Source organism: Lygodium microphyllum, chromosome 16, assembly GCF_053477565.2.
Source record: "Lygodium microphyllum isolate KBCC chromosome 16, Lygodium_microphyllum_v1.1.10, whole genome shotgun sequence".
Taxonomy (NCBI): domain Eukaryota; kingdom Viridiplantae; phylum Streptophyta; class Polypodiopsida; order Schizaeales; family Lygodiaceae; genus Lygodium; species Lygodium microphyllum.
Window position 1 is genome coordinate 17,686,846 of NC_141150.1, and position 26,706 is coordinate 17,713,551.

The 26,706-nt window shown below is 44.6% G+C and overlaps 1 protein-coding gene across 1 annotated transcript in view; it reads left to right on the forward strand.

Annotated features, from left to right (window-relative positions):
* The first annotated feature begins 720 nt into the window (after nt 1–720).
* Nucleotides 721–26,706, forward strand: part of LOC148022571 (protein ORANGE, chloroplastic-like) — a 40,861-nt gene continuing 14,875 nt past the window's right edge. Inside the window, exon 1 of the mRNA XM_087695518.1 lies at nt 721–1,085. Within this exon, the coding sequence (XP_087551644.1) occupies nt 850–1,085 (236 nt within the window). The 5' untranslated portion in view covers nt 721–849. The remainder of the gene's footprint in view (nt 1,086–26,706) is intronic.

Genomic DNA, 26,706 nt, shown 5'->3' on the forward strand with positions numbered 1-26,706 from the left:
GAGAGAGAGAGGGGGGAAAGAGGAGAGAGAAAAGAAAAGGGGGAGAGAGTGTGTGTTTGGGAAAGATAGAGGAGAGAGAATAGAAGAGAAAGGGGGGAAGAGGAAAGAAGGAAAGAAAAAGAGAGGGGAGAGAGGGAGGAAGGGAGAGAAGAGGAAAAAAAGGGGGGGAGAGAGAGAGGTAACAGAGGAGAGAAGAAAAGAAAAGAGAAGAAGAGAGAGGAGAAGAAAAAAAGATGAGAGAGAGGGGAAAGAGGAGACAAAAAAGAAAAGAAAAAAGGAGAGAGATAGGAGGATAGAGAAAATAAAAGAAAAAGATGAGAGATAAGGAAAAAAATGTGAGAGAGAGAGAGAGAGAGAGAGAGAGAGAGAGAGAGAGAGAGAGAGAGAGAGAGAGAGAGAGAAGAAGAAGAAGAAGAAGAAAGAGAGGAAGAAAAAAGGGAGAGAAAAAAGAAGTGAAATATAATATCTAAGGAAGAAGTGAGGGAAGTGCTTCTTCCTCACAACGCCACTTCGTGATAGCGAAGAAACAACATAACATTTCACATGCGTGAAGCACGCAAGTAACGCTTAGTGAGCTTCTTACAAAGCTTATTTACACAATGTAAATAACTCTACTCATCTTTGTTATTATTATTATTATTATTATTATTATTATTTACACAATGCAAATAACTCTACTCATCTTTTAACAATTCTACCCAAAAAGGGCAGAAAAACTTTTAACGATTCTCTAATCTCAGGACTCCTTCCGCTAAAGGCTAACCACGCAGGCCTAGTCTCTCTCTGTCTCAATCCTAGCCGATTTGCGCGAGACGCAGAGAGTGAGGGGGAGCTACCTCTCTCTGAACAATGTCATTACTCCGGTCTGGTCCCATCTGCGTCGACATTACTGCCTACAAGTCTGTCATTTGCATCCTTCGCAGCTCTCGGTCGCCAGCCTTCTCCACCTCAAGAGCGCGGCAGTTGCTCGCTCGAAGCACCAGGAGACAGCACAAGAAGAGAGGCTTGGCCGGACTGTGCATAGCTGCACAAAATGGCTTACCTGAATTGGCCAGCTCTGCTGGCGATGGCTCTTCATCTTCCAGGTGTGCTCCCTGTAGTATTCATCATCATGAGCTTTTGCTGGGGAGGGAGGCACTGCATATGGAGCTAGGTGCGATTGGGGGCAGGGACTGCAAACCCCTAGTGTTCAACATCATAAGGTTTGGCTTGGGATACACCACATACCTAGCTAGGTGTGGTTGGGGACAGCATGTGGCTTGGAGCCCCCTGCTCCCAACGGCACCTAGCTAGGTGTGCGATCCTTCCCTCGTAGAAGTGCACGATGCTGTTGTAATTGACAATGTGGGAATTATACTGGGAACTTTTCTAAAACTTATTGTGAAGGCCAGCCCATGAGTTCCTTGTTGGACATTGTAGTTGGAGATTGATAAGCTGTCAAGAAGGCCCAGATCACGTATAATGTATGCCATCTATGTTGTATCCAAGAGATCGATAATCCTTGTAATTTCAATTAATTGACAGTAAATCCACCAAAGTAATGAACTAAAGACTGAACTCCTCGTATCATTATCTGTGATGAACATAGAATTTCTAAATTTATTATCTTGTGGCACTGCTTCTACTTTGCAAATGATGAGGTGTGACTCAGATGTACCCATCGCCATTGATGTACACTAGTAATGACATACAACCCTAAATACTGCAAGAATGGAAGTGCATTCTCGTCCCTTGGACAGAACAACTGCTGAGGATGACTGCAATTCAATAATTTTAAGTACTACGGAATGACCATCTTAAGGTAAAGCTTGAATTCAAGGGTTGTCTATTGGATAGATAATGTACCCTAGATGGGCGTTGTACTTGAGAAAAGTTTCACTACATCCAAGACCAAAAGTTGGCTGGGATCAACTACCCCCTTTTAACGTGCAAAGTCAATGACATTCTTCATACCTTTGACCTTTGGGAATTTGTTACTCTTCCCATGAGCAGCCCTTTGGGACATGTTAAATGCTTGTGCCTATTCCTCCTCCTTGAACTATGGCAGTTTATTATTCATGTACGGTGCATCCGCACTCCTGTGAAGTTTGTGTTTGTTTCTCTCTCAGGTCAAGTCCTTTGCCCTTGCTTGACCCTTGAGATGAGGTTGAGACAACTATTTGTCTTTGATTCCCCCACTACAAAGGACCACATCAATAAGATGGAGGAGATTTATGATGAGTTAGCACCCTTTGGGAAGATCCTCCAATCGGAGGATATGAGTATGACACTCTTGTCACATCATTTGATGTTTTCTAGATGAGATTTTGATCTCATATGTGAGGAATACCATCACTTGGGAGGTGTTATGAGGATGTGAATTTCTTTTACCTTAATGCTCTTCGGACACTTAAGTTGTACACATGTGAGATGCACATATGAGATGAAGTTGAAGGCTTCATGGTGATAGATAATTCTAGCTTGGGTAGCGGGGAATATCGGTAGAAGTTGTGTGGATAGGTGCTATTGAACCGAAGACAACAAGGACATTGAATATCCCTTTGGAAATGACTTTGATGTCATGGGGGCTAGTGATTTAAATGATTTATTGTCTTAAACTAAGGTTTGTAGAAAGCTTCAACTCTTTTAGTTGGAAAGAAGTTAGGAGTCTAAAATTGAGATTGGACATAGTCAACAATTGGGCAAGGACATGTATTGTCAAAATTTTTTTTTTTTGGGTTAGAAGTGGATGCGATAATGGAAGTATAGAATGCTGAAATAAAACTGATGAGCACAAGAAAAGAGAGAGAAAAGTTACAACACAAGAACACTGCAAAGGAGAACTTAGAGATATGCTCAAGAAATGGAATCCATATACCAAACACGAGATAGTTGCACACAACAGCGAGTCACTGGCTGCATGGGCACTGGCACTAGCTCCCTCTCTCCAACAGGGGCGTGCACTGGAATGTGCAAGTGATGAATGACTAGATTGTGGAGGAGGGAGCCAAAAATAGGCAAGAAATATGCCAATAATGTGATTAGGTCGGTCGGCAATAGATGCCCAAATCACCATCATAATGACAAATAAAAAATGCCTAAAATAAGTAGTAATGCATGTCCCACTAAGGCACATGCCGAGACTGTAGCTGACTAGATTGCTAAAATTTTTGCCTAGAAATTAAATCTAGAGGCTGAGTTTGCATTTGCAAATTTGACACTTGGTAGTTGCCTAAGTTTCGGTATCATGCAAGGTCGTGAAAAGTTGTTTGGGGTAGATTTGAGGGTGGAGATCTCAACACTAGGTAGAGGGAGAGCTATTGTAGTAGCATGGCAGTAGGGCAACTTGTCTCCAAGGTGATTTTGGAGCTCTTAGATCCGTTGCAATCGTGCGCTTGACATGGGCAACAATTTTCTTCTCTCCTTCAGTGAAAGGTGGTAGTAGAAGAGGAGGGCTTGTAAACTGCATTGGGGTTTTATTCCTCTTTTGAAGTTGTTGGCGCCATCAGTATTGCCATTAGAGTTATTGTTCGAGAGATGTAGCAACAAGCCTTATTTTTGACATGTTTTTGGGCAAGTAATGGATGATTTGAGGGTGGAGATCTCAACATTGGGTAGAGGGAGAGCTATTGTAGTAGCATGGCAGTAGGACAACTTGTCTTCAAGATGATTCTAGAGCCCTGAAATTGGCTGCAATCATGGGCTTGACATGGGAAACAATTTTCTTCTCTCCTTTAGTGAAAGGCGGTAGCAGAAGAGGAGGGCTTGTTAGCTATGTTGGGGTTTTATTCCTCTTTTGACGCTGTTGGCGCCATCAATAGTGCCATTAGAGTTACTGTTTGAGAGATATAGCAACAAGCTTGATTTTTGACATGTTTTTGGGCAAGTAATGGAAGCTCGTCACTGTTTGAGGGCTGAACTGCAAAATTTTCTCTCATTTGTGCTTAATGCATGTGTCATTTGGTGAGGTGATTGGAGCCTTGAGCCTCTGATTTAAACTTGATATGTAGCGGATTGTTGATTTTCTTTTCTCAGTGTGTTTCTTGCAAGGATGAGGATTTGTATAGTAGCATTGGGATGCTTGCATATGTGCCTTTGTTTAAGGAAGGTTGCTAATGCAAATTTGGTTAGTGGACAATAGAATGGGTGAGATCCTTGTTTTGTGTGGATTGCTGATTTTCTGTGCTCAAATGTGTTTCCAGCAAGGATAAGGGTTTGCATGGTAGCATTAGGATGCTTGCATGCATGCCTTATGGAAAAGAGGACTCCATGCCAGTTTCCACGTCAAGATGACCAGTCCTTTGTGGAGCTTTTGTTCTTCCTGCAAAATCATTAGAGTGGTGCACCGAATCTAAAGGGGAAACTCAGATTTACCTTCAATTTGTTGTTGAGTTCGATGCATCAAGATAAAATCGTACTTAGCTTGTGTAATCTCAGAAGGTCAAGGGACTCCATGGTAGTCTGATGACTCTCCAGCTATGTCAGATCTTTGCTGAGTACGTTGCGAGACCCACTCTAGCTCAAATCTCAATGTGCTAAGCTTGGGAGCATCATGATGTGGTGAAGATGTTTTTGAAGTCATCTTTCCTTCTATGGTTCAGGCTTCTAGGAGGAGCTTTTAGATCAAGGCCAACATTTCTTTGAGAGTACTCGATTTTGATACCATGTAAATAAATACCCTAACGTAGAAACACAAATAAAAGCAAACGACAAAGCATAAAATCAACACAGAACACAGCTAGGGTTAGGGTGATATAGAGACAATGAATACACTGAATAAAAAAGTGAATTGAGTACTAAATATACAATGCTCATGTAGCAAACAAACCATGCAGGGAATGAATATTTATCCTTGAACTCTTGTGTCTCGAGGACCGAGGCAAAGGTAATGAGTCGGAGAGTGTGTCCTACTCCTAGTGGATTCCAAAACATAGCAAGGAAGCATCCAAGATGTTGGACAACAGCAAACGCAGCAAAAGAGATGCCAGATTAGTGTCGGATACGCCGGGGAGAGAGAAAACCAGCAAACGTAGATGCTGATGATGATGTGGAGCTGACGACAGCAAAATGAAGGTTTGATGTCGTGGGCAGGTTGACGGCAGCAAAAATGCAAGTATGATGGTGTGGCAATCTGTACACCAGTAGTAGTTTATAAACGCAGCAGTTCAGCAGGTTGCCAACTATAGATGACGTGGCCAATCACGGAACACAATAGAAATTGATGTAAACTGTGCAATGGAGGCTGGAAACAGGTGCTGGACGGATGGAGACAATCTTGGGCAGCCTTGGTTGAGATGTCCTTCACAAACGGGGTGTGGATAGTGAAGCTTGATCACTTGAAACCCGCAAAAACGAGATTGAGACTGAATGGAGGGCAGCATGCCTATTTATAAAAAGTTTAGTGTTCTCAATAATCTAGAATCTCTACTTGTTTTAACTCTTTTGAACCATTCCTTGTTTTAGGGTTTTTACATTCAATAAGCACTTTTGGGGCTGTTCAAGAGGCTAATTAGAATGTAATGCATATTTCAGCTCAACAATGGTTGTTTGTGCTAGTGTGCATTGCATTTATCCTCTTGTAGTCACCCTCTTCTTCATCATCATTCTCTTCCTCATGGCTCATTCTTCTCCACTGCTTTTGCAAGAGTTTGGTGCCCTCAGCGATATGGACATCAGGTACATATAGGTTTCTTCCAAGAGTATCTGCTTCATCTATTTCTTGATGGTGTTAGGGTTTTCTTGATGTACATTGACACACACACCTCTCATGAATCATGGCTTGGTATTGGCCAACTTTGCACCTTTTCACACAACATTGGATAGAGACTAGTAGCTAGGTTTGCTAGCTTGATGGAGAGGCTGAGGAGCACCACATATGCAGGTGCCTAATCATTAATGTACCATGAGATCATAGGGTGCTTCCACTTGCTGTCCATAGAGGTATCTAGACCACTAACTAGGGTGATGGATTTTCTAGACCAATGCTTTTCTAGACTCCTTTTAGAGCTTCACTGATATAGAGCACACCTTGTGCATTTAATGGTAGGTAGGTTCCTACGTGTTTTTGGTCATCATCACCACCCACCCTCTTCACACACCCCCCGGCCCCCTGGGTTAATGAGGGAGTTTGGGCATGCGTTTCAATGGGTTGGGTGTTTTAGTGTTATTTAGGTAGTTTTTATTTGTCATTATGGTGATGATTTTGGCATTTATTGCTCGCGGACCAGCATTAAATATTGGCCAACCTGATCGCATGATTGGCATATTTTTGGCCTTTATATTCGGGTTCCCTCCTCCAAAGTCTGTCATTCACCACTTGCAAATTCTAGTCCAAGGCACTATTGGAGAGAGGCAGCCTGTGGTGGTGCCCACACAACCAGTGACTTACTATTGTATGTGACTATCTCATGTTTGGTATATGGATTCCATTTCCCGAGCACATCTCGGAGTTCTCCTTTGCAGTGTTCTTGTGTTTTCTCTTTTCTCTCTCTTTTGTCTCGTGTTCAACAGCTTATTTCAGCATTCTTCCATGCTTCCATTGCTGCATCCATTTCGGACATGGTATTAGATTCCACAATCTACATTTGCGTTGCTATCTCTTATTGATTATTGATCATCTGTGTTTGCTACAGCCGGGCAACCACTTTTTGGGATTTTTCAGCCCTCCAATCTCTACATTTTGCTGCTTGGATCACCTTTGAGGTTGCATTGATTGCACTTAATGCTGTTCCTGCTTGCTTTTATTGTTTTTTTGCATTATTTTAATGCTGGCGACAGCATTTAATGCTTTTTGTTTGTATTTTTAACCTGTAACATTTGCATTTTAGCGTCTTGGGCTGTGCTTTGGTTGTACTCTCTCTCTATTTCTCTTCTTTGCTTTATTTTCTCTTCCTATCCTTGCCAGATGGCTCCCCCTTGCAATTCTAGTGATGATAAACTTCACGGCCCTGATTATCGAATGTAGTGCTGTTATGAAAGCTTGGTTTGTGCAAAAGTGGTTATGGTACATTCTGGAGCTATTGATTGTCCTCAACAATCCACTCTTCCAACTGGTTTCAACGAGGACAACTATGAAGAAGCTATGTTCACATGGGATGTTGATGATGCCCGTGCATATTCTACTCTTCTTTGCTATATCTCTAAATAGATTTTTCCAATAGGCACCTCTTGTAGGATTGCTTCAGTGATATGTGCAAAGCTTCAAATGTTGTACAAGGCTGCCTTGACCATGGGTACAGCTATCCTTTATGGATAGTTCCAGCAGATGAAGTTTGAGCGAAAGGATACTATCCAATTATTCGTGGTTCGTGTTACATAGATACAAGATTAACTTCGTCATACATAGTCCGCCCTTCCAGAGGCTCATCTTATAGGAATTCCGCTCTATAAGCTCCCTCCTGAGTTTGATGGAGTAGCCAATGCTTTGTGGGCCCAAATGTCATCGATACCAGTGAGCTTTTCCTATATGTCCTCCATGTTGCTTGAGCATGAGGCATCTTTTTGGTTATAGGGGAGGCTTCCATCTCAATATGGTGGCTGCAATGAAGCATTTACTGCTTTTCAGAGAGTGGTGGCAGGAAGAAGCAGTTGAAGACTTGGTGTTATCACTGTGGTAAGAAGGGACATTTGCGCAAGGATTGTAAGGAGTTAGTGGCTTCGAGGAAGGAGGAGGACAAGAACAAGAAGCAAGATACAGACTCCTTTGCAGAGTCCTCCTCCTTTGATTCTGACTCAGATTCTGCGGCTAAGGCCTAGGCCAAGGTGTGGAAGGGGTCATCTTCTTCGGAATGTGGGAAGGGCTTGGCAGTCCCTCCTTCTGCTGGTTTCTAGTACAAGTGATGTAGTCATCCCTCACAACTCTCCAGTGCTAGAGAGGGAGTGTGAGAGGGTCGTGAAGTGGGGTAGGTGAGCCTTATCTATACATGTATACATATGCACAAGCTCCATAGAGGGATGAATCGATTGAATTTTGGCAGGTTTTAAACTCGTGGAGTTGGGATGGACTTCCAGGTTCATGATGGGCTACTAGTTGATAGCGAATGGGATTGGCTGCTCATTCGAGCTCACATGAGGGGACACTTTGGTGGTCTTGGCCAAAGGCGGGGATCCATGTTCATGTATGCGCAAAGGCATTTTTGACAAGATAGTCATGTATGCTACTCCAAGGCCTTGTGGTTGAGGATTCGCCCATGACAGCTTTTGATACTGTGTTGATGGCCCCATACACTTCGGAGTGGATTGTTGACAGTGGTGCCTCCCGGCACATAACTCCTTCAGCAGGTGGTGCTCATTTGCAGCCTTCGCATGGCCAGATTCTCATTGGTGATAGTTTGTCATTTGCAGCCTTCTCATGGCCAGATTCTCATTGGTAACAGTTCGTCTATTCCCATACAGGGACATGGCAACATACAATTCATCTATTCCCATATAGGGACAGGGCAACATGCATCGTATTCCAGATGGATGTGGTGGCCTCTTCTTCGGATGAGGAGCCTAGTTCCCAGCCACCAGATTCACCGATTGCTCCTCGGTAGTCGGTGGACCTTCTAGAAACTTTAGCAGATGGAGAGCGACACGGCGAGTTTCGGCCTCCTCCTCGTTGGGTCCATGACGCGCTTCGAGATTCACGGATCGAGGGGGTCCCTAAGGAGTGGCAACTTTAGGATGGACCATGGAGGTCACAGAGGCACCAGGCACATTCTACGGAGCTTGTTTGCTCTAACTACTGTTTGATGTCCCATGTTATGCAGGATAGAGAGCCTACCTTTGTGAAGGAGGCTTTACACCTTGACCCAAAGTTGTTTCCGTACGATGTAAGGTATTGTTCGTACCGTATGATCCGTACGGTACTATACCGTCTGTATTCGTACGGATTTGTACGTTAAAACAGGCCCTTTTTGGCCACCTCGCATGTGCGTCCTGCTTCCTGTGTTCCTTGCGGCCCTATCTTTACTCCTGTGCGTTCCGCTTGCTTGTGTGTGGCACTTTTTGGGGGGGGTGGGAAGCTTTGGATACCTCATCCCACCCCCTTTTCCAGCCATGCACTGCCCCCCCTACCCCCCCACCCCCATGTGAAGGAGGCTTTACAACTTGACCCAGAGTTGTTTACGGTATTGTTCGTACCATATGATCCGTACGATACTATACCATCTGTATCCGTACAGATTTGCATGTTAAAATTGGCCCTTTTTGGCCACCTCGCGTGTGCGTCCTGCTTCCTGTGTTCCGTGCGGCCCTATCTTTACTCCTGTGCGTTCCGCTTGCTTGTGTGGCACTTTTTGGGGGGGGGGTGGGAAGCTTTGGATACCTAATCCCACCCCCTTTTCCAGCCATGTACCCCCCCCCCCCCCCCCCCCCCCCCCCACAAGACATGCACACACACACACAAACTCCATAGAGGGATGAATCAATTGAAGTTTTGGTAGGTTTTGAACTCTTGGAGTTGGGATGGACTTCCAGGTTCATGATGGGCTACTAGTTGACAATGAATGGGTTTTGGCTGCTCATTCGAGCTCACGTGAGGGGACACTTTGGTGGTCTTGGCCAAAGGCGGGGAATCCATGTTCATGTATGCGCAAATGCATTTTTGACAAGATGGTCATGTATGCTACCACGAGGCCTTGTGGACAAACATAGAGAGTTGCTATGATTCTTCCCTATTTTGCGGTTTGGGTACCATCGGTATCAACATCAGATTCTCTTTGAGATACCTTGATGGTGGCTTGATCACCCACTACTTGGATATCCATGGTTCTATTTTGGTGATCTTTGTTGTATGGAGTATGATGAGTCATTATCATTGTATCATTGTATTGTATCAAATCACCCATGATTTGAGAGAGGGTGTTAGTAGTCTAGTGGGCTCATGAGTGAGTTTGGACATGTGTTCTAGTGGGTTGGGCATTTTAGTGTTATTAAGGTATTTTGTATTTGTCATTAAGGTAATGATTTTGGCACTTATTGCTAGCAGACCAACATTAAATGCTGGCCAACCTGATCGCATTATTGGCATATTTTTGGCCTTTATATTTAGGCTCCCTCCTCCATAGTCCGCCATTCACCACTTATAGATTCTAATGTAGGGCATTGTTGGAGAGAGGGAGCTGGTGCTAATGCCCACACAACCAGTGACTCATTGTTGTGCGTGAGTGTTAGAGATTGTCATCCCTTGGACATGCATTTTTCTCAATCAGGCTGTGTACATATGTAGTTTTCCAGCCGTACAGTCATTTGAGAGGGTTTTGGTAGGCGGAGCAGGTTTGTTCATCTATTAGTGCCACATCAGCAGCAGCCAAGTAGGATGCAGTCGGACTGCCACGTGTCAATCTAGTTGGACTGCTGTATAGTTGGCCATATTTGCAGCACAGTTGGTCACATTTAATGCAGCCGACCTGACAGTTTTTTTTGGCATTTTCAGTAGGCTATAAATAGCTTGATACCAGCACACACTCATTTATGTAGTTGCAGATTTTAGGGCAGAGATCAGGCAGATTGCAGCAGACTTGGGGGTGTCCAGCAGGGAGACATTGTCGAGGTCGAGATATGCAGACATACGGATTGCGCCCTTCTACATATCTTCATTCCCTTGTATTCAGCATACTTTATACAGCAGATCTTGTTCTTTTGGCTCTCTCTCTCTCTCTCTCTCTCTCTCTCTCTCTCTCTCTCTTGTCCATGTTCACTCTACTCTCTGTCTTGGTCCCAGGCTTCTGCACTGTTGCACTTAGACATGGTATTAGAGTAGTGAAGACGGACGGATTGAGTGAAGAACCCTTCTGAAGAGTAGATTTGAGTGCGGCACAAGGCTGCGTTTCCAGCATTCAAGGGCGAGTGTGTGGGTTGCTCATCAGAACAAGGCTGAAGCAAGCGTGGTTGTGCAGGAAAGGAGCAAAGTTGGTGAAGTTGCTGCTGTGCCAAGAGGAGGAAGGCTTATTTTTTGGCCTTCAAGTACAGATTTTCCCTTTTCATCGTCTATGGCGGGCGACAAAGGAGTGGGACGAGCGAACCCTAGTCCTAGTAGGTTGTATCTTCATAGTCAGAGGGGGTTGTTCTTGTGTTTTGTGCAGGCATTGTAGGTGAAGATGTCTACTGAGGACGAGACAAAGTTTCAGGCGATCATGAACCGGAAGGTGCCCGTCCTACCAGCTCTTCCATTATATCAAAAGCTCAATGACGAGAACGATTGCATCTGGTGAGTCATGAGACTTGCCATTTTGGAGTTCTATGATTTGGCGGAGCTTGTTATTACGGAGGCTATCCATCGTCCTTTGCGAGACGAGCCCAGACTCTCTTTCAGTGATAAGGTGGAGCTGACAAAGGCTCAGGCACATTGGGATAAACTCAATGCTTGCATTTGCTCATTTTTATTTCTCTCATGTACTACATCTGTTCTCTCTCATATTGAGCATTTGACGGTGGCCCAAGAGATATGGCTGGAGTTAGATCAAATGTATAATTGGATGACCGTTATGAAGTGTGTTTCTTTGGAAGTGCAGATGTGGACCATGAGTGCCAACAAGTCATCATCCATGCGAGAGCATATCAAGAAGCTGAGGCAACTCCAGATGCATGTTCAAAACGGAGAGAAGGTGATTACTTCTAAAGACATGGCGATAACTCTCCTTTCATAGTTACTGCCCTGCTTCAGTGGTTTTTATTCCGCCTTGATTGCTTTAGGGCGGTCTGAGATTCTTCGGTGGGAAGAGTTGGTTCCTATGGTCTTGGACCAAGAGAAGCGACTGAAAGGAACGAATGCTTCAAAATTTGAGGCCTTGGTTGGTCAATCCTCTCAGAAGAAGGGAAAGGAACAAAAGAAGGAGGAGGTCAAATCTAAGAAGGAGAAAGATAAGGAATCTACTTGTCACATTTGTGTCAAAATAGGTCATTGGAAGAAGGATTGCCCCGACAAGGAGAAGAAGGAGAAATCTTCAAAGGATTCCGGAGTGGTGGCTGCTCCCTCATTAGTTGCTTTCCTCCATTTGGAGGTGGTTGAGGATTCACCCATGACAGCTTCTGATGCTACGTTGACGGCCCTATACACTCCGGAGTGGATTGTTGATAGTGGTGCCTCCGAGCACATGACTCCTTCACTAGGTGGTGCTATTTGCGGCCTTCGCATGGCTGGATTCTCATTGGTGACAGTTCGTCTATTCCCATACAGGGACAGGGCAACATGCATCTTATTCCAGATGGACGTGGTGGCCTCTTCTTTGAATGAGGAGCCTAGTTCCCAGCCACCAGATTCACCGATTGCTCCTCGGTAGTCGGTGGACCTTTTAGAAACTTCAGCAGATGGAGAGCGACATGGTGAGTTTCGGCCTCCTCCTTGTTGGGCCCATGACACGCTTTGAGATTCAGGGATCGAGGGGGTCCCTAAGGAGTGGCAACTGTAGGATGGACCGTGGAGGTCACAGAGGCACCAGGCACATTCTACGGAGCTTGTTTGCTCTAACTACTGTTTGATGTCCCATGTTATGCAGGATAGAGAGTCTACCTCTGTGAAGGAGGCTTTACACCCTGACCTAGAGTTGTTTCCGTACGATGTACGGTATTGTTCGTACCGTATGATCCGTACGGTACTATACCGTCTGTATCTGTAGGGATTTGTACGTTAAAACTGGCCCTTTTTGGCCACCTCGCCAATGAATCCTGCATCCTGCATTCCTTGCAGCCTTGCCTTTACTCTTGTGCGTTCCGGTTGCTTGTGTGGCACCTTTTGGGGGGCTGGAAAGCTTTTGATACCTCATCCCAACAACCTCCTCCCCCCCCCCTCCCCCCCCCTTCCTTTGGATTCCATCTAGCTCGCAGCCCTTTCTTTGACCGTTGACCCCTCTTTGACTGTTTGAACTTTGACCCTTTTCTCATCTACAAAAGGTGCTCCTCTCCTCCATGCTTCCACACCAATTCAGCAAGCATTTACCATTTGCATTTTCCTCTCTTGGATCTTGAATGGACTTGTGATTTGTCATTCTCATCTCCCATCCCCTCTTGAAAGTTGAAACTTTAAAAGCTCAACTCTCTCTTTCTCTCTCTAACCTCCAAGTATTGTTAGTTTACTTGTAATTTGTAAATTGTGGTTGTAGGTGGGCCCCTCAAATGTGATGTAAGTTGTTACCGACAATGCATCGAATTGTCAGTGCATGGGCCATTTTCTTGAGGCATGCATGAACTGCAGTTTTAAGAGCCTCTCCCCAAAACTGTTGCGGGAGATTAGCTGCAGACAGCATGCATCTAACCTTCTCACAAAGTGTATGGTTAAATCTTTCAGCCACACCATTTGATGCAGGATTATAAGGGGCTGTCAACTCCCTCCCAATGCCATGCATCTCACAAAATTTGTTAAATTCATTTGAGACATACTCACCCCCATTATTTGTTCTTATGGCTTTCAACTTAAGTCCTTTCTGTATGGTAACAAAAGCATGAAACTTTTTAAAGGCATCCAACACTTCCTTTTTCCTTTTAAGTACATACACCCATGACTTTCTACTGAAATAATCAATGAAAGTAACAAAGTAGCGTGCACCCCCATACAAATTAACAAGCATAGTGCACAGATCAGAGTGTACTAAGTCAAGAGCATTAGACTTCTTAATGACACCAGAGTAGTAAGGAGACTTCACATGTTTTCCATATAAGCAATCATTATAAATTCGAGATCAGAGCTGTTTACATCAAATCTCCCTAAAGAGGAGAGAACCTGAAGGCCTTTCTGGCTCATATGACCAAGTCTTTTGTGCCAAAGCTCCATCTGTGAATGGACTTCAGCCACAACCAAGAACTTTCCAGGTAATGCTTTACAATGCAAGTAAAATAAAGTTCCCCTTTTGTTGCCTTTAACAATCAGCATAGAGCCCTTATGGACCTTCCAAGATCCACCACCAAAGGTAGTAAAATACCCTTTAGCATCAAGCTGCCCAATTGATAGTAGACTTTTCTTTATGCCATGTACAAATCTGATCAGCTCTTGGCCATTTTCAAGAGCCAAGTGAATGGTGCCAACACTCTCTATCTCACATGCATAGTTATTACCCAAGTAAACTTTGCCTAGTTAACCTGCAGTGTATTCAGAAAATGACTCCAAAGAGGGGGTAACATGAAAAGAGGCACCGCTGTCCACTATCCATGATTGTGACAGCCCATCATGAGCTGAAAGTAAGGCATCAATTACCTCCTTTTTAGTGATGTGCATATAACCTGTTACTGCCATAATATATGCATCATTACATGAGGCTACAACAAGTATCTCTTTAGTGTCAGAAAGCTCTTCAATCACCACACTAGATGCAACATTTGCCTTTGCAACTTCTTTTGAGGAAGAGTTATCATCATCTTTCTTATCATCCTTCTTTTTCTTACTCTGCTGTTTCTTTCTTTCTTGCTCTTTCTTGAAGTACTGACAATCGAGCTTTTTATGCCCTTTACATCCACACTGATAGCATGTGACATCCTGTTGTTTGCCCTTGCTTTTGCTTCTGCTTTTCCCTTTACTGGTTACATTACCCCTTTTTTTAGACTTGCCTCTCACATGGTAAGCTGAGCCACTGCTTTCACTAGTAGACTTTCTTCTGATTTCTTCATTAAGGATTGAATCTCTTGCACCATCAAAAGTCAAAGCAGGATTGTTGCTAAGCGACACAACGAAAGATACCCAGTTGTCTGGCAAAGTCATCAATAAGAAAATAGCTTTCAATTTATCATTGAAAGCCGCCAAACCAGAGTCCTGCAACCAACTCAAAACCCCTGTGAAAGCACTCAAATGCTCAGATGCTGGCTTAGACTCATCCAACTCCATGTTCACAAGTTTACGCATAAGATGCACTTGATTCACAGGAGTTCTATTTTCATAATTGTCCTTCAGCTTTTTCCATATAGCATAACCTGTATCAAGACCCTTGATGTCTGTAAGTACATCATTAGACATTGCCATCTTAATGTATGCAATGGCCTTCTTATTAAGTCTAGCCCAATCTACATCTGTCATAGCTGCAGGCTTAGTCTCCAAGAGAGCATCTTCACAGTCCTTGAGAAACAAAATGCCTTGCATCCTATCCTTCCACAGGTCAAAGCGAGTGCCATCAAACCTCTTGATTTCAAAGAAGGATTTAGTGTCACTATTGCTAGAAGCATTTGCAGCCATTTTTCAGCAATAAACTAGAAATTCAATGCTGCAATTTATGATAGCAAAAATGAGCTGAATATTCAGCTGATTTCAGCTCGATTTTTCAGCAAATAATAGCAAGATTCAGTCCAAGTACATGTACATCAATAGAACGAATGACTTTCAGGAGTATGACTGCAATTTCAGCATACATTAAATGTATACATCATTGCCAGGTAACTCCCACTTCAGCAATATCACCAAAAATATATTTGCACCAATCCTAGATCTGCAAATGATCACTAAGACTGTTGCAACATGAATAATCAGCAATACATCAACTCAATGGGAGCTGTCCAATATGTATACTGCATACATATGTGCTCATATCATCTTCTGATACTCAAAACACCAAGAAGTCTCTGCAATTTCTCCAAAATCGCACAAGCAGGAGATAAAAAAGCCCAAATCACTCTGTTTATAACCACAAGATTGCTTTAGCAATATTCCCAAAGTGCATTTCACGCATAAACTTTGCCAAATTTCATAGATTTCAGCAAAGCCCCAAATTTCACTGACCAATCTGCCCCGATTGCACTAATACACGTTCCCAAAAGCATAAAACGAGCAAAATTAGCAAAATTTCACCAAATTTTGCAAAAGCCCCAAATTTTATGGATTCAATGTTGAGAAATTTCACTCAAATGAGCAAAATTTTAGTAAGTTTGGTTAAATCCCCAATTCAAACGTGCACAATGTCTGCAATTTCTGACACAGATGCCTCAATTTTGCATGAGCAGCACTCAATCTGAAAAGCCCCAAATTTTTGGGCATAAATATGCACAAATCTGAATTTTGTGCTTATGCACACGAACCCCTGTCAGGCCAAGGGGAAATTCAAGGAGAATTTTGGAGAAAAAAATGAATTTGTGACCTTAAGGAAAAATGACGTGACGAGGTTTGTTGACCTGCTAGTCATGTCCTAACTCACGCTTGTCCTTCGGCCTATCATGCACGTTGCGCCAGTCTGCCGGCTTGTCAAACTTGCGTGACTTGGAACTCCTTGTCGACAACCCGTCTAACTCGCGTGACATAGGAACCCCCCGTTGACTTGTCGCGATAGCTGATTTTGTCAGCGCCTGGTTGTCATGTGTAGTGGCTGGTGCTTGCGTGCACTACAAGTCGTGGTTGTTGGTCTGCAACGTCGCACTGGATACGAAGTTCACTGCTGCTGCCCATTGGTCCACTCTGGTAGCGTTGGAACTGCCGCCTGGTTCTGCTCGATTGCTACTCATCTCTTGTTTGCCAATGGTCACACACTTAGCAGCTGTACGTGAGCTGCCTTTGACCTCGGGAAGCGTGCACTCTGTGCTTTGATACTAGTTTGAAGGGGGGAGTGTGCAATGGAGTGCGAGATCAAGGCGTGAGCTGCAGAGCAGAGCTGAGAGTTAGAGGGAGTGAACGTAGAGATAGGTGTACTAGTTCGTGATGGTATGCAAAGAATAAAAGAATGTATTTATATGTTAGGGTACAAGGCACAATAAGGGTGTGTTCACATCTGTAAGGCTATTTACATGGAGACGAAGGGACTTTACACCCAACACTTTGTGTACCTTGAGGTATCTAAGAATACACTTGACAGCCTCCCAATGTGTTTTGCCAGCATTTGACATAAACCTACTAACAACTCCCATTACATGAGCAATGTTTGGACAAGTAGCAAACATAGCATATGCAAGAGAGCCACAAGCTGATGCATAAGGGACTCCCTTCATAGCATTTACTTCCACGTCATCTTTTGGGCTGTTAGCTTTACTAAGCTTAAGATAAGGAGGTAAGGGTACCCCAAAAGGCTTAGCTTCAGCCATGTTGAATCTGTCTAGTACCTTTTCAATGTACTTTTCTTGAGATAAAAACAGTAATTTCTGCATTCTATCTCTACGAATCCTCATGCCCAAAATATGCTATGCATTCCCCAAATCTTTCATGGAGAAAGCTGATTTCAGTTGATTTTTGAGAGCATCCAAGCTAGTCTTTCTTTTTCCAGCAACATATCATCCACATACAAAACAAGTATGATGGAGCTGCCATCTATATCCTTTTTCATGTACAAACAATGATCTGCATGGCTGCGTGTAAACCCATGAGATAGCAATAAAGTGCCAAACTTTTTGTACCAGTGCTGTGGTGCTTGCTTCAGCCCATACAGGCTGTGTTTTAGTTTACACACCATTTGCTCTTTTCCAGGAACCATAAAGCCTTCGGGCTGTTTCATGTAGATTTCCTCATCAATGTCACCGTGCAAGAAAGATGTCTTTACATCCATTTGCTACAGCTCTAAGTCCAATACAACAGTGAGAGCAAAAAGCACACGTAGAGTGGTCATCTTCACAACAGGTGAGAAGACCTCTTGGAAGTCAATCCCTTCCTTTTGTGCATACCCTTTGGCAACTAGTCTTGCCTTGTACTTGGTTTCCCATCAACTGTTTTTACTTTGTACACCCATTTGTTTGGAAGTGGCTTTCTTTCCTTGGGCTATGACACAAGATCCCAAGTATCATTTGCATATAGAGATTTAATTTCTTCTTGCATAGCTAGCTTCCACTTACCGTTGAATTCGCATGACTTGGCCTCTTTGTATGTAAGAGGCTCACCCTTATCTGTGATGAGCACGAGCAGAAGCAGAAGCGGAGGTAGAGAGAGAGAGCATGTACAATAGTCGAGGTGCTCAATAGTACTGAATTGAACTGTGTTGAACAATGAGATAGTGTGAGAATGAGTCGACGGATAGGTGTGTACCAGCGTGGTACACACAAAGAATAAAATAATGTATTTATACATAGGGTACAATACACTTACACCCGTTAGGGTGGGTTCACATGTGTGAAGTAATATATACACGGGAGAGCGTAAAGGGCCTTTACACCCAACAACCTTCCATTTAAAGGTTCGGAGCGAACCTTTAACCAACTCCCACAAGTTTGATGCAATGCTCATGTGGAGCCTTTGCAAAACTTTTAGTGAGAACATCTGCAGGGTTATCTTGTGATTTGATCTTAGTTAGGGTGACTAGACCATCATCCAGAACTTGTATGATAAAATGGTCTGAACATCAATATGTTTGTGTACGTGCATGAAACATGGCATTTTTAGCTAGGTATACAGCACTTTGGCTATCACATCTAAGTACAGGTGTTTTGGTGGGCAGCCCAATATCCTTGACCAAAGGACCAAGCCAAACTGCTTCTTTTGAAGCTTTAGTGGCTGAAATATATTCAGCCTCAGTGGTAGAGAGTGCTACTATTTTTTGCAATCTAGAGCACCAAGAAACTGCCCCACCTGTCAAGGTAAAGATATACCCGCTAGTCGACTTGCGAGCGAGTATCCAAGTCACCTGCCATGTCTGCATCACAATACCCCTACAGGTCTAACGTACCCTTGCCGTAGCAAATACATTTTCTTTGTGTGCCCTTAAGGTACCGTAAGATACATTTCACTACTTCCCAATGTGCTTTGCCAGGATAAGGCACATCCGATGCGCACTAAGTTCTTTCGAGCACATGGAAGATCGATTGGCGCTACGACCTCCTAGAGATTGTTGCAATGTCAGCGGCAGTCTTCTCCCACTTATTTTTAGGTATAGTGGCTTCCATGACCTACGGATCTGCAGTTTGCTTTATTGAGAGACAATGATTGTTTGATATCGTCTCCTCGTCAGTCTACTCCTTTGAGAGACAGTGGCTGCTCGACTCCTTCCTCTTCTTCGGCTACCCAGTCTGCTCCATTGAGAGACAACGACTGTTGCCTACCTCTAGCTCATTCTGAGCCCCACCCTTCCCCACCCTCGACTACTCAGGTTCGAGAGGCCACCTTTGGGAGCCCTTCGGCACCCCAGATACCTTCTTCAGCCCGACTAGCGGCACTTCCTTCGTCATCAGACATTTTAGAGTACGTGATCCATGTGTTTTTGGATTTCCTATCTACTTTAGAGGAAGATGTTATTTCTTTGCCCTCAGAGGGGGCATCTACTTCTTCTTCGACTTCAGCGGGGGCCCCTCCACCTCCCACCTTAGAGGGGGAACCTACTCCACATGAAGTTTTTCACCCATCCTCTACTTTCTTGGGGTGGCTGTATTCTACCAGTCATCTCTTCTATTGATACCCAGGATCTTTAGGTACCACCTAGATCGAGACCTCGGAGGTTCAGCCGCGACTTGGTGACGAGGCCTTCGTATTCCTTCCAGCACGGATGCACGGAGCTAGTGTCTTCTCTCCCGAGGTTGTGTTTCAGGTTCTCCAGTTCACTCTGTTTACTGGTCTTTACTACAGGTTCTCTTTTCGGTGGAAATCTTGGATCTTCGGGATCCTCTACATCTTCTTCCTCCTCTTCTTCTTGCCTTTGTCCCTTGGTCAGTATGGAGCCACCTCCTGAGATCGAGTACGGGCATATCCTTATGGTTCTCGGCACCACACAAAGTTCGACATTCCTCCTATGCATTGCATGATTTCATCATCTATGTACTCGGGCGCTTGGGCAAGTGAACAATTTTCCCACGAGGGATACTGTCCCAGTGGCACCTGCTGCATGAGCATTCTTTAGCATGTAGCATTGCATCTCCACCTCGCTCTTCTCTTGTTCCCCTTTTTGGGCCTGAGAGGGGGTGTTGAGAAACCCTTCACCCGCAGTTTGCAGTTTTGCGTTTAGGTTTTGTGTTTAGGGTTTGCAGCCCGAAAAAGAGGCGCCATCCTAGACTGACTGTGCCTATTTATAGGCCACTCTCTCATTCATTCCTTACGGCTGATTCATTTAGTCCATCACCTCTTCTCTCCAACCTCTCCATTGCTCTCACACCCCTTCAGGAGGACATTGCGGTTCGTTGTTCGTGGCTATCTTCATCATCTTCCTTGTGCTATGGCACCCTTGTTCCCTTGTATCACATTCACTCCATGATTCGGAACTTCATCATTCCATTCATCAGAGTTTCTTCTCTCTTCTCTTCTCTTCTCCATGTTTGCCGAGTTCACTCCGTGTTCCTCCCCGCCAACCCTACTGTCTCGTTGGTACGTCATCTTTTGACGAAAGGTACACCAAGAGGCTTAGCATCAGCCATAGAAAAACGATCAAGTACTTTGTTAATGTACTTTTCTTGTGAGAGAAATAAGAGTTGTTGCTCTCTATCTTTTGTTACACGCGTGCCCAAAATATGTTCAGCTGCACCCAAATCCTTCATAGAAAAGACTGAATTCAGCTGCCTTTTCAATGCATTAATCTGGCTTTTATGCTTACCGGCAATAAGCACATCATCCACATAAAGCACAAGTATAATAAGGCTTCCATCATCAGTCTTCTTAATATATAAGTAGTGATCTGCACTACTCCTTTTAAATCCATGTGAGAGCATGAATGCATCAAACTTTTTATACCATTGTCTAGGAGCCTGTTTCAAACCATACAAGCTTCTCTTAAGCTTACATACCAAATGCTCCTTTCCATGTATAACAAAGCCTTCGGGCTGTTTCTGTTAGAGTGCAGCGATGCGGAAGCGTGGGACCAAGACTGAGAGAGAGTGAACGCAGAGAGAAGAGAGAGAGAGAGACAGTGGAAGATGAAGATCTGCTGTATAAGGTGTGCTGTATACAAAGATATGCAGATATATACACGGGCGCAGTGCGCGGGACTGCGTGTCTCCACCTCGACGATGCAACCTGCTGTTCACCTCGAAGTATGCTGCAGTTTGCACGAATCTCCAGTCTGAAATCTGCAAAACACAAGTGTGGAACAATGTGCAAAATGTCGGCTATAAATAGCCAAGAATAATGCGATCAAATATGGCAGGTCGGCTGCATTAAATGCAGCCGATTGGTACAGATTTGTCCGACTGTACCAGACTGCCACATGGCACGTGGCTGCTGCTCCGGCAGGGGATGACTGACAATCGCTAACACCCCCTCTCAGAGCCTGGACGGGGCAAAAGCCTGAGGGATCTGGCATGTCTCCGAAGTAGAGCTTGGGGAAGCGCCTTCATAAACAAATCTGCAAGATTGTCCTCCGTCTTGCAGTACTCCACAGCTATGGTCTCATCCAGAAGCTTCTCCCTGATGAAGTGGTACTGGATCTCTATATGCTTCGTCCGGGCATGGAAAACAGGATTCCGTGCCAAGGCAATGCAACTCTCATTGTTGCAACGCAGAAAAGTAGAACGAGGCTAGGGGCAGCCAAGCTCCTCCAACAATCTCCGAAGCCACACAGCCTCACATGTGGTGGAAGACGCGGCCCGATACTCCGCCTCAGTAGACGAAAGGGCTACCGTGGGCTGCTTCTTGCTACTTCATGAGATAACACCTGCACCCAAGGTAAAACAGTAGCCTGTAGTAGACCGCCTGTGGTCCACATCGCCAGGCCAATCTGAGTCGCTCCAACTTGCAAGTACAAGATCTGAACCACCTGTGCCTGTTGGATAATAAGTATCCTCTGAGCAGTCTGCCAATGCACCGTCTGAGGTTCACTCATGAACCCCGCCAAGAGACCAACAACAAAACAAAGATCAACACGAGTGTCGAGGAGCCAAATCAACGAACCAATCAACTGACGATAGTGGGAAGCATTCGCCAAGGGAGAATCTGAATGTGAAGTGGCCTTCTAGTTCGGATCTATAGGAGTAGAAATGGTCCGACAATCCTCCATCGCAAAAGAAACCAAGAGCTCCTGTACATATCTTTGCTGAGAGATAAAAATCCCCCTCTGAGATTGATAAATCTCATGGCCCAAGAAGAAGTGGAGTAGACCCAAGTCCGTCATCTCGAACATCTGATGTAAAGTTGCCTTCGTCTCTTTGACCTTCTGTGCATGATCACCTGTGACAATGAAATCGTCAACATACAACACAAAAAGCACATAACCAGCCTCGGAAGTGTGTACATAAAGCTGCGGATCGGCCTTGGAGCGCCGATATCCCAACTGTGACTGAAGGAACGAGTCAATCTTCTCGTTCCATGCACACGGAGCCTGCTTGAGGCCATACAGGGCCTTCTTTACCCTGTAGACTTGCCCATCTGAAGATCCAAAGCCAGGAGGCTGCTCTACATAGATCTCTTCCTTCAAATCACCATTGAGGAAGGCCGACTTCACATCCAACTGGTAGACAGGCCATCTCCTATGGCCAGCCAAGGCAAGAACAGCTCGAATAGTCGCCATACGAGCAGTGGGGGCAAAAGTATCATGACAGTCAATCCCGGGGCGCTGTGCAAAACCTTTAGCAACAAGGTGAGCCTTGTGCTTGTCCAAAGAACCATCGCTAAGGTACTTGGTCTTGAAGACCCATTTGACGCCAATCACTTCTTATGCGAGGGGCGAGGCACGAGATACCAAGTGCCATTCCTCTCAATAGCCTCCAACTCGGCTTCCATAGCTTTCTTCCATTGTCCGGACTGTAAAGCCTCCTTCACGGAGGTGGGCTCTCGATCCTGCATAACACGGGTCATCAAACAATAGTTAGAGCAAACAAGCTCCGTAGAATGAGCCTGGTGCCTCCGTGACCGCCGCGGACCATCCTGCTGTCCCCACTCCTCAGGGACCCCCTCGATCCCGGAATCTCGAAGTGTGTCACGGGCCCAACGAGGAGGAGGCCGGACCTCTCCTCGTCGCTCTCCATCAGCTGAAGACTCTGGGATATCCACCGGTGGAAACTCCTCGGGGATGACCAGTGGAACAGTAGACTCTGTATCAGAAACAGAATTGGAATCAAAAGGTGCTGGTTTCAAAGGAACTGTCTCGGGAGCCCAACTTTCCCCTGGATCTCCAAGTACGGGATGCTCCTCACCCGCTCCTATGGCCGGAACCTCCACGAACCGCACATCTCAACTGGTGTACACAGCCCGCTTTACGGGATTATACAAACAATAGCCTTGGAACTGAGAGCTGTAGCCAATGAACACCTGTCTTTGGGAAGCCGCTTCAAATTTATCACGATGAGTCTTGGGAATGTGAACATAGGCATCACACCCAAAAACCCTAAAATAAGAAACATCGGGCTTAGTACCAAAGTAAGCCTCAAAAGGTGTCATCCCATCAATGGCCAAAGTGGGGGATCGGTTAAGGATGTGGACTGCAGTAGCCACAGCCTCGGCCCACAGAAACTGAGGTGTCTGTCGGTGCTCCATCATGGTGCGCGCCATCTCGATCACACTTCGGTTCTTCCGTTCAAGAATGCCATTTTCTTGAGGAGTGTTCGTGTTAGCAAACTCCTTGGTGAATACCTTTATCTGCACAAAAATGAGCAAACTCATTAGAAACAAATTCACCACCCTTGTCGGATCGCAAGGTCTTCAATCGCCGGCCCGATCGGTTCTCCTCAAAGAGAAGCCAATCCTTGAAGTGGGAGAAAGCCTCTGACTTCAACGCCAAGAAGTAGGCCCAAGTCATCTTGTTGTAGCCATCTATGATTAACATGAAGTACGAGCTCCCTTTCAAGGACTCGTTCTGCATAGGGCCACAAAGATACGTAGATATAAGCTCCATCGGGGAAGTAGACCGCTGCGAAGCTTTGTTGGGAATCGCATCACTATGCTGCTTCCCACGAATGCAGGAGACGCATGGCTGCTGGCTCACCACTATGTCCGGCAACCCTCGAACAAGCTGTCCACGTGAGCCCTCCGAAGATAATCATAGTTTAGGTGACCAAACCGAGCATGCCATAGCTCGGACTGTGTCTGAGAGGTAAGAAGAAGAGTAGGGAGAGCGGTAGAAGACGTTAATTTGTAGATGCCGTTCTCCGCATATCCGGATGAGAGAACCTTCCGGGATCCACGATCAAGGACTCGTACCGAATCACTATCAAACTCCACCAAAAGTCCAAGGGAACAAATCTTATGAACCGAAAGTAGATGATACCCTAAACCTGGTACATGCAACACCTCTGAGGTATGGGTACCACCACGTCTATCTGGAATAAGCTGCATCTCACCCCGTACTGCAATAGACACCGAAGAGCTATCTCCGATGAGAATCTGCCCACGCGAAGGTCGCAACTGGACAATACCAAGAAACTTGCCATTCAAGGCTTTACAATGTAAACAATACAAAGTGCCCTTCTTGGTTCCTTTTGCAATCAACATGGAACCCTTTTTCACTTTCCACAAACCACCACCAAGTAGTGTAGTGTAGCCATGTAAGCCAAGCTGACCAACAGATAGTAAACTCTTTTTGATGCTAGGCATATATCTGACATCTTTCAGCACAAGCTCTTTCCCATTGTCTAAAGACAAGTGTACAGTGTCAATTCCATCAATGCTGCAAGTGTACACCTTTCCATAACTGCCTACATTGAATATAGCAAAACACTCCAAGCAAGGAGTTACATGAAAAGAGGCACTAGAGTCTACAATCCAAGTCTTAGTGACACCATCAACTAACAAAAGTGCATCAATCACATTAGCCTTGGTAATTTGCATATCGTGCATGTGACATACAAGGGCATCATAATCAACTGCACATAATACATCAGCCTTTGTATACGAAAGCTCCTCTATAGCCACACTAGAGGCCACATTGGCCTTTTCCTTGCCTTTGATTACCTTAGATGCATCTGTCTTATTCTCCTTCTTTTTATCTCTTGCATTCTTCTTTCTCTCTTGTTCCTTCTCGTAATACTTGCAATTAGGTTTCTTGTGGCCCTTTCGACCACAGTGATAGCAAGTAATGTGACTATTTTTCTTTCCTTTGCTCTTGCTCCCGTTTCTCTGTCGTGCATTTGCATTTTTCTTTTCAGCCCTGCCTCTTACATTATAAGTTGAGTTGCTGTGTTCTTCACTAGACATACTACTAATTTCTTCATTCAAGATTGAACCCCTCACCCCACCATATGAGAGATTAGGGTTATTGCTGAGAGAAACCACCAAGGTCTCCCAAGAGTCAAGTAGTGTCATGATAAAAAAGATCGCCCTCAACTTATCAGCAAAGTCCAAATTTGCATCCTTGAGCTGATTTAAAATGCTTGTAAATGCACTCAAGTGCTCAGCTGCAAGCTTTGACTCATCCAGTCACATATTCACCAACTTGCACATTAAATGCACCTTATTAATAGGTGTGGTGATCTCATAGGTAGTTTTCAGCTTCTCCCATATTGCATAACCTGTATCTAAACACTTGATGTTTGTCAAGATGTCATCAGTGATACCCATCTTAATGTAAGCCACAACCTTTTTGTTTACTCTAGCCCAATCTGCATTAGACATTAGTGCGGGTTTATCTTCCTGCAAAGCATCCTCACAATCCTTTAGGAACAATATGCCCTGCATACAGTCTTTCCAAAGGTCAAAGCCATGACCATCAAACCGTTTGATTTCCATCAAACTCTTGATGTTTGAACTGGAAGAAGTTGCAGCCATTTTATCACGAACACAAGAGTAAATGCCCTTGGACTGCAAAAGCACACGCTGAACCAGCAAACACACTGCTGTTCTTCCTCGACCAGAAATAAATCTCTGCTGTTTGTACATGAACAGGCAAAAATGCAGAAATTTGTCAAATTCTGCACAAACCCCCAAAATTTCAGGTCCAAAATTGCATAAATGTTAGCCAATCTGACCCAGCTAAGCAAAATTTTATCAATACATGAAGAGGCTCAATTTCTTGGGATCCAATGTTAAGAAATTTTACTCAAAAGAGCAAAATTCTAACAAATTTAGCCAAATCCCCAATTTAATTTAGGTCACCACACGCAATGTTTGCAATTTCTAACTTGAATATCATTGCTAGGCCATAAACGAAGTCAAATCTGGGAAAAATCTCAAATTTTTGGGCTCGAATTTGCACAAATCTGAGATCTGTGCCTCCAGCGCGTGAACCCCCGCCAAGACAAGTGGTAATTGAAAAGGTTAAAGAAAAAAAAATTATTTGAAAAAAAAAGAACTGACGGGGGGATCCGTTGATCTTGCCCCGTCGCGTGACGACTGGCACGTGAATCGTCGCCTGCCGGCGCTTGAAGTCCCTGTCCCCACGCGTATGTGGTCCAGCAAAACACTTCTTGTTGGCTGGTCCCGTCGTCTATGCGCTGCGTCAGTGCCCCGCTGGTCCCGTTCGCTGCACCTGCTAGTACCCGACATGCTCAGCACGTGGACTGTCGCCACCGTCTGCTTGCTGAAGTCTATTGGTTGGCGCCTGGGACTGTCCTGGTCATTGTTCGTCTGCTGACGTCTGTTAGGTGGGAAAGCATTGGGAAGTGAGCATGGAACCATCAGCTCTAATACCAGTTGTTGTTTAGGTGTGGACGTGCAGAAGTTCGAGAAGTGAGCGTAAGCGTGACAACTGGTGAGCGAGAGAGAGGAGTGAAAGTATGATTTGATATGAGTGTACCAACAAATGTGTTGGTACACAAAGAATAGAATGTATTTATACTTAGGGCACATAAGGGTGCATTCACATGCATAACTAAATAATGTGCTTATACTATACATGGAAGGTTAAACAGGCCTTTATCCCAACAAGGAGCCATCGTTTGATGATGATGGTAACGTCATCCAGTGAGGATGAGTATGATTGTGTCTCATCATCTGATGCCGAGGAGTCATCTTCAAACTTTCTTGATGAACACTCAGATGGTTCTGATGATGATGGTGATGGTGATAGT